General features: G+C 40.6%; 1 protein-coding gene across 7 annotated transcripts in view; it reads left to right on the top strand.

Moving 5' to 3' along the window:
• atp8a2 (ATPase phospholipid transporting 8A2) overlaps positions 1-3,437 on the top strand; it is a 792,435-nt gene extending 788,998 nt beyond the window's left edge. For all 7 annotated transcript variants that reach the window (XM_038818743.1, XM_038818747.1, XM_038818746.1 and 4 more), the window contains one exon: positions 1,451-3,437. In XM_038818743.1, the coding sequence (XP_038674671.1) occupies positions 1,451-1,548 (98 nt within the window). In that variant the 3' untranslated portion in view covers positions 1,549-3,437. The remainder of the gene's footprint in view (positions 1-1,450) is intronic.
• Positions 3,438-9,193: the final 5,756 nt, after the last annotated feature.

Here is a 9,193-nt window from a genome sequence, read left to right on the forward strand (position 1 = left end):
CTGGTATCTTGGAAACTCTTGGGGCTGGAGGAGGTTACATAGATGGGGAGCGGCGAGGGCATGGGGGGGAATTGAAGCAGAAAGATTAAAACTGAGACATTGTCAGACTGGTAGCTAATTTGGGTTAATGAGCAAAGGGGTGAAGAGTGAACAGAACATAGTGCAGGTAGGTTATGGGCAGCAGACCTCTGAATGTTTATGGACAGAATTATGTTGTCCCTGGGCAGCAGGTTTGCCAGCGAGGGAGCCTGTAATATTCTCAGGGTAGCCTGTCGGCCCCATACCAGTTTGCAAATTTACAGGGGTGGCGAGGCCATGGGACGCCAGCCTGTCTGAGCCCCGAACAGGCAGGTGGAGTTCAAGGGCCCCGGTAGAGCCCAGCAGAGATGGAAGCCTCACGGACCCTCTTACCACATTGGACCAACCTCTCTCCCCCCCCTCCCCCCACCACCACCACTCCCCTTGCAATTACTCGGACCTCCAGAATTTAGGAATCTGCAGATTGTTTGTAATTCCTGTCCTTGCCACTTTCTGGGACTACAGAGCTGAGATGGGGCCTTCACCTTGGCGCTAAATGGCTGCAGGGCTGCAGTGATTGACAAGCATGTGTTCCCAGCCAATTCTTATGGTGGTGGAGTGGGAAACCCACCGTTCGAAAAATTCTGTCCTCTAGAGTACAAGAGGGGTAGCAAGAGGTATGGATGAGGTTATCAGTAGCAAATAAGCTTAGGCACGGTTGGAGATGTGTAGTGTTGTGGCAATGGTAATAGGCCAACTTGTTGATGGAGAGGACATTGCGTCGGAATCTCAGTTTGGAGTCAAATAGGATGCCAAGCTTGGGAATAATCTGGTTCATTCTCAGTCAGTAGCTAGGGCGATGGATAGAATCAATGTCCAGGCAACTGGATTTGTTTGGGATGTCAGCGCATTCCTCCATCCCCTGTCTCTTCATAAATGCATCAAGGATCCTTGAGCCTTTTAAAGGTTTCACTTTCTGTGCTCTTCTGCCTGGTTTGTTTCTTACATTAAACTTCCTAGTTTTTACCTTTTGCCGTAGTTATTTCAACCCTTCAATGTAGGAAAGAAGTTGCTTGACACTGCTTTTTCAACGCTCTTTCTATAATCTTGAACATTGCAAATCAATCACATTTTGTTTCCAGAAAACATTATTGAACACACATTCATTAAGCTTTCTTTATACCTTAAACCCTTGGTCTTTTGAATCATCTCTTCTCATGAAGTACATCCTACCTCAGTATATGTGGATGTAGGACATTAGATTGCTGCAGCAACCAATGTAGTATGTTGCTATATAAATCAAGAAGGATCCATTAATTAGACCTGGAAGTGGTTTCACAATAATAATTTTTATTAGTGTCACAAGTAGGCTATACAAATACACTATTAGATATTTATATCAGTCGTGTTTAATAACTCTGTTCTATTTCAGATGGCTATGCGTTTTCTCAAGAGGAGCATGGTGTGGTTTCACAGAGTGAAATGATCCGGTCGTATGACACCACCAAACAAAAAGTTGCTGCAGATTGAACACCAATTCCTTCCTCCCGCATTGGACTGGTGGAAATTTTTATCAGACATTTGAGCATGCTGACCAAAAATAGTGGCAGCCAAACTAATGGATTCCTCATTTCTGTGGCCTTAGCCTACTAGCTTGACTTATATTAATTCTCGCACTGACTTCTGAGATCTAATGCTGTACCTAAACCTATTAGTGTTGCTATTCTAGTCAGACTTTAATAATGTAAAATTGTAGGTGCTTGTGAGAAATAATTGTTTAAAACAGTACTGTATCTTATGTGGAACAGAATCAAACTGCCAACGCTGCCCCCCCCCCCCCCATTCACAGTCAAACACATTAATAAGCTAATTTTACTTGAACTTAAGATGGTGGATGAGGCAATTGTATATTTAACTTATTTGTCCCACATAAGCTGAAGATTGTTCTACGTATGCCTCAGGTAGTTCAATATCTTGGGAAAGGTTGTGAATGCATTTACTCTCCCGGTGGAAGTCACTGCCTGTGTGAGATCTTGTGATTGTTGTAAAATGCAAGCCCAAAAGCAGCTTGACAATTTGAAATAAAAAGATGATATCAGAGCTATTCAGCCATACCTCAAGGAGGCCATCAAAATGAGTACGCATCTGGGACTCTCTTTTTGAACCATTTGGAGTTGTGGTGGGTTTGTTTAATGCTTTTGTAGTATTCTCATGTTATAACATTCCCCAACAATGTTTCCATATAGCATTCTAATTACTAAATACAGAAAAATCCATTTGTCATAGACAAATCATTTGGTGGTTCAGCAAGTTGATGTGCTGGGATTGGAGTGGTACAATGCAAATCTCCACCCACGGTCCTTTATGCAATAATCACCTGATTTCAGCTTCCCTCTCGGGGAGAGATTGAGAGGGGCTTCCCTCTCAGTGAGAGACTTAAAGGGTGCTTCCTCACATGGCATAAGCACCAATGTAGGCTGCTGGCTCACCTAGCCGGTCACAGGATTCCAAGCCAGAGATTTTGCAGTAGGTTACAATTTGCAGTAGCTTCCAGTTCACCCAGCCCAGTCTGTGACCCAGGGAGACCATGAATGAAGAAGAAAATGAATATTACAATTTTTTTCTCCAAAGTATGGAACTCCCTTAGAATTCTGGTTCAGAGATCAACTGAAACAAGGCAAAAGAAATCCTGTCTGTGCCATAGTTGGTGTCTGCAGTTTTTTTTTCATTAGTTGAAAGGGCATTCAGATATAGGCCAGGTAAAATCGACATTGTATAAGAATTATCAAAATGTGCAAATGTTAAAGCAAGGAAGGTTACACAATTTACATTGTCTGCACAATGTCTTTTCATCACCATTAACAGTTTTTCTATTTAATGTAATAATATGGTGACTGTACTTTTGTTTCACATTAACCATGGCTTTGAAAATCTCTTGTGTATAGAGAATTGCAATTTCCTTAAACCTGAATACAAGGGGCAATTACGAGCTGGTCCACTAACAAATTCTGGATGTGTTACTTATCGGCAGATTAAATCGTGCATTTTGTGTGTCATTTCTAAATTTGGTCTGTTTAAGTATCCTTTTGGACGCAACTTTGTAAATTGTGTCTGCGGAATGGAGTGATGCTTTGGAGAGTAACATTAAATTAATTCCCTGTCGAGCAGCGGGGCTTCCATAGATCTGCATATTTTTCTAGCAGCGCTCCAGTTTCCCTTGTCCTGTTAATGTTCAATTTAATACAAGAAATAAATTGCAGCGGTTCTTTCCATCACTTGGAGCAAATTCCTATGAACTTTTAACTGCTTGACAGTGGTGTTAATGGATGCTTTGGACAATAATTTAAGAGCTTTTGGAACAGTGTGGACCTGCTTATGTTACACAGAAAAAGTTGCCAATAAACATTTTATAAGCTGTATACCTCTGGTTTGGATTTTCTCCTGTTTTCAAATCGCAGCTTAAATATTTCTCCAAGAGAAACTTAAGACTTGTATTTGTTTCATTGTTAAATGTTTTAAATAAGCACCTGTTGCCGATTTTAAATGGTAACATAACTGTCATACATTTTAGGCCAAAATGACAGAAAATATTATCTTTAGAGCCGTGTTCTATACTCTTCTGTAAACTATAGAACGGCATATTTCAAAGTCTGAGTCAGAATATGAGAGATCCTTTTAAAATGGTCATGGTGGGATGGAGAAGATCCAGCATCTAAATTTATCTTCATATCAAAATGCTCCTCCCCTCCTTTCAATGGTATGGCCAAGAAAGAGAACTCTCTATGTGTCTCTGGCCATGAACTTGAAATTCTTAACACAGTTGGAACAACATGCTGTGTCAGCAAGCCTCCCAATTCTTGAATAAATGATACATGTCCAACTGATGTTTACCCTTGCCTTGCCAATATTCTCCTCTCCCCCACTCTTGTAGATGTTGTCCATTTGTTGGAATCTAGTTCCACTGTTTTTGTCATTCGGTATCTCACACATGTCTAGTTTTTCATGCACGAGCCAGGCAATGACTAAACTATTCAATCGCAGGAGTATGGCACCCACAATTGAACCCATTCTCACGCACCACTACATGTGTATTTTCATTGAGTGGCTGCTTTGTGAACCATGAATATTGAAGCTAATTGGTGAACCCTACCACTACCCTAGCCGAATCCGATTCGCAGTGAAATCAGGAATCAAAACAGGGCCCTTCCAAATGTATTCATCTTTATTATTGTCACAAGTAGGCTTATTTTAACACTGCAATGAAGTTACTGTGAAAATCCTCTATTCGCCACACTGCGACTGTTCGGGTACAATGAGGGAGAATTCAATGTCCAATTCACCTAACAGCTCGTCTTTCTGGACTTGTGGGAGGAAACCAACGCAGACATGGGGAGAACATGCAGACTCTGCACAGTGTCCCAAGCTGGGAATTGAACTGGAACCGTGGTGCTGTGAAGCACTAGTGGTAACCACTATGCTACCGTGCCGCCCGATAATACATTACTTAGCCTCTCACTGGATAATACTCTGATCCACCAACACAGCACCAAGCAAATTTAAACAATTTAGAATCTGTAAAGTTGTATGTGATGAAGTATGCATTTTAGCTTTGTGAAAATTATTTTCTACTGTAATTCACATAATGCGATACTGTTCAGTATATTGCCTGGTGTATGTAACCAGATGCATGTCCAGAATAAACTTTGAAATATTTTGATCAAAAGGAAGATTTTCAAAATATATGATCGTGTATTTCAATTAGCAATTGTTAGACTGTTGTAATCTGTATATTTCATGTAGAAAAAGATACCTGCATAAAGTTGATGGGCCAAATGGCCTTTTCCTATTTGTAAGTGGTTCTATATTTACAAGGCACAGTACACCATATCAAACTGTAAATCATCTTGTACCTTTTTGAGTCCTGTGAAACATTAGTGATATTAAGAGAGCGAGGAGCTCTGTCTACTCGCCCCCTTACCAGGTTGATACTATAGTTTACTGCCGTCACTGTCAATTTAGACTTACTGCTTAACTCTTCAAGTTTAATTCATTAGTATAACCACAATCGATGTTTAATTCTCTTGTGACGTCTACACAATCATAGAATAGTTACAGCACAGAAGACAATTTGGACCATCGTGTATATGCTGGCCTTCTGAAAGAGCAAATGTTAGTATTAGAATATTTTTCAAACCTTTTCATGGTTCAACTGATGTATCGTTGCCATTCAGTACTAGTCCACACAAAACCGGGGGATCACCCAGGCCATCGGGGGGCCCTGGGTGGCTAGGAATAGTGCAGGGTGGCCCCCTGACCTGCCACTTGGAATGTGGGCACCTTGACACTACCAGGTGCCCAGGTGACACTGCCAGGCTGACAGGTGCAATGCCACGGTGGCACTGCGAAGGATCAGGGTCCAATGGGGCCACCCCATGAAAGGAGGGTGGAGGGGGTATGACGGGTGGGGGGGGGGGGGGGGGGGGGCTGCAGTGCACTTAAGAAGAGGACTGAAAGATTGGGGGGTGACAGGTGGGGATCCTGGAATGGAGGGCCTGTAAGAGGATGTGGGGGAGCCTAAAGAGATGGGTGCTCAGGGACCGATAACAGGGTGTCCTCACTTGGGGGTGTGGAGTAATGTCCATGCGTGTGTGGGGTGACGTTGCCCATAGGTGGTGGGTGTGGTGGACACACAAGCTCACTTAGAGATCGGGCACCCTTTCAAAATGGCAGCCTGATCTCTGAGTTTAGCTCCCCAATGATGGAAAAAATTCCAAACGTGGGCTCAACCAGTGAGAAACTCCCCAGGGCCTTTAGATAGCGGTGGGGAACTCACCGGCAGAGCCGGCGGGAAGCTCCCAGCAAAGCCTGCCACAAATTACCCTTAGAAACTTTTCCGTTTAATCGCGCTCAGCATTTTTCTTGTTAATGTCAATCCACAAGCAGTTGCGTTTCAGATGGAACACATGACTTTTCAAAGATGAAAATGACTAAAAATTTCACATGGTGAAAACCAAGCATTCTAATAAATTTGATTTTAGACGTTCCTAACCTTAAAAGAACTGACAACTGGAAAAAAAATGATGTAAAAACTGGGCTATATATCCTTGTGAACAAAGCCAACTTAGTTCAATCTAATAGGAATAACCTTTGAAAACTGCTTTTTAATTGACCAAACCGTTCAAATGTGAAATATCTCCTAACCAGCCCAGATAAAGTGGCGATTACCCACTCCAACCAGGATTTCCAGTTTTACATACTTGGGTCACAAAATATGTCCTTGAGTGATTTATCACTAAAGGAAACTCATTAAAGGATCTAAAAATTAAAAGAGGGACAAACATCTTGTAGGTCCTACCTGAGCTTGTAAAATTTCGCAACTTGGCAGATCCAACTGATTAGGAAATGCCTCATCAGACTCAGTTTTCCACGCCGTCTTCACAACTCGGGGGAAATCTGAACCAATGTCTCAATTTAAATGTGAGAGAAGAAATTCTGTTGCCACATAATTAACAGTTTATTATGAAAATGCAATTTTGATTCTCTATCAAAAAATACACTGAAATGACCTTTGGAATATTACAGACTTGTCTGTACCTTAGTCTGTGGTATGTTTTGCACAAATAAAATGTGTACAACATTAGCATAAGGGAAATACACTGTACAATTCAGTTTCTCTTTCACTCGCAACATTTCTACACAATAAAATTTATATTAGTTCTGTAGTACAAAAAAGGCTGTAGCAAAGAATTTCACTGGTGGTGGAGGTTCAGAGAAATTGTTGAAAACAATGTGAAATACACACTGGCCACTGTGGTCCATGAGGCTCTGTCCTTTTTGCAGCAAGTGCTCAGTTGGGTCTTTCTAGACTGAACAGAAAATTGGACCAAAGCCAATAAAGTTGCTCCTGTTCCAAAGACTAACAGAAGCTCTCAGTCTCCTGAGCCAAGAATTTCCTGTTCATTTTGGGTCAATCAAAAGACTGTTTTAGTCACTGATCATTAACACATGCATCCTAGCATCGCTACACTCTGAAATACTAACATTTCCCTGAATTTCCAAGTACCCACAAGCAAGACACAAGAGTCCAGGTTGTGCAGCATAATGGAACATCAACATACTACCCCAGCCCACAACAGCATCCAAGTTCAATTCCTCTGACCAATCTCTTCTACCGATTTCACACATTGTTGTGGATAGCTCATGCAACACTCAAATAAGACATGGTAAAGGTGGGGGAATCACAAAACCACCCAGCTGCACATGGTGAATGGACAGGGTGGAGTGGAGAAAGTGGATTGATTTGATAACCCGGTGAAAGTTAAAAGGAAGGAAGTATGGGCCCTCCAGCCCGAGTTCACATCCACGTTGTCCACTTAACGTTCCTCTGTGGGGAAGAATTATACCAGCGTCGGTCGGGGAAAACTGAAGATGAAGGTGAACAAGAGGTAAAATGAAGACACTTGTGTTTTCAATAATTCTCCAAAATACAGGCAGGAACCATGTGCAGCAGAATATTATGTCTATAACTTGCTGAATTGAAGGAAATTAAGGATGACACTACTGAATAAATAATTAATTTTCAAATACATGTCATTTAACCTCACCAGTACAAATAAAATGCCTGGAATGCAAGTTAACATGATAACAGTTTATTTACAAAAAATTAGTTTTAAATAGAAAGTGATGATAGATGCTCTCAATACCCAAATGCTATCCCTCAGGATTTCAGCACTGAGTTTTAAAAAAAAAAATTTTATTCAACATTTTCAACATAGCACTGAGTTGGATGCATGTTTTCACTGCAAAAACTGAAATAAAGCTGAGTGTTCAAGCATTCATTGGTCTATATTTTGTTCACTTGGCAAGGTAACCCAGTATGAAAGCTGCTCCATTGTATTTATTCATACAGTTTCTACCACAGTATCCACCTTTAAAATTGGGGATTATACACTGCTGCAACATACATACCATATTTTACAGTACAATTTCAAAAAAAGGTCAGCATTTGTGTTCTGTTTTGGACTTTTGAAGATTTTGTTGAGAGGTGAATATTATAAAATGCAGGTAGCTTGAATACTATCAATAGTTGAGTATTCAAAACAAATTGATTCTGAACTAAAATCTCCACTTGCAGTCTACTGACAAGGGTTCCAGTAAATACAATCATCACAACTAAAATTATCTTCTAGACTATTTGAAACAAACGAGAATGAACTAAACATCCCCTAGATTTATTTGGAAACTTCTCTGAATTAACTGGGAACGAAGGCCGAATTAAATGTACTGAGCTGGGAACGGACACAAACTCACGATGTAACTAAAATTAGATTTTAGGTTCATTTATTTTTCCTTAAAAATTGGTACAACTGTTCAATTTTAGACACATTTAGTTGTTGAATGAAATGACGGCAAGTGCGAACCCCTTAAACAGTAGTTAATTTATTAGAAAACTTGAATTTGATGAAAAGATTATGTCACACCCCCCTCCTGTTAGATGGATTGCTGTGAACAGAATTGGCCATGTAAAGGCAATGTTTTTCCACTGCTGCAGCCAAGGTGCAAGAAAGCCTCACAGTTCAAATTTGTAGTCAAAATTGCTTAAGAGGTCAAAATATTTTGACTAACATGTATTTGAGTTTTTCTTATTTTTTGGACTGAATTCTGATCCTGTACAACAAAATGAAAATTGCTATACCCAAGACATTCTCTCACTCGCGAAAGTAATTGATTGACCATCTTTGGGAACAGCAATGTTGAGGCTGGCAAGTATAAGACATTCTTGACAATCCGCACGTGGTTTTATGAAATAGAACTGTTTTTGGTAAAGAAGAGGTAAACACAGATAGCGTGGTCACTTATCAGATCAGTTATCTATTTAATGTAGTGACCACGCAAGGTACTGGCTCAAATCATCTGATCAGGAATTGAAGCCCTATTTCTGACTCCTTGAATGCTAAAGAAAATACCCACTTACCTGCCTCCAATTTTTCTGGGCAGTCTGCTAAACTGACGCAAGTGCAGGAGACCTCAGAGAATCTGAGAAGCCCCTCCACCTTTTTTTTTTTAACAGCACCAATTACAATATTTTGTAAGTAAAGCATTTAAATGTCCCAAAGCTTCTTTGAAAAGCGAGAGAAGTAAATGTGTAAAAGGGTGGATGGGGAAAATGGGTATG

Source organism: Scyliorhinus canicula, chromosome 14 (genome assembly GCF_902713615.1).
Source record: "Scyliorhinus canicula chromosome 14, sScyCan1.1, whole genome shotgun sequence".
NCBI classification, from domain to species: Eukaryota; Metazoa; Chordata; class Chondrichthyes; order Carcharhiniformes; family Scyliorhinidae; genus Scyliorhinus; species Scyliorhinus canicula.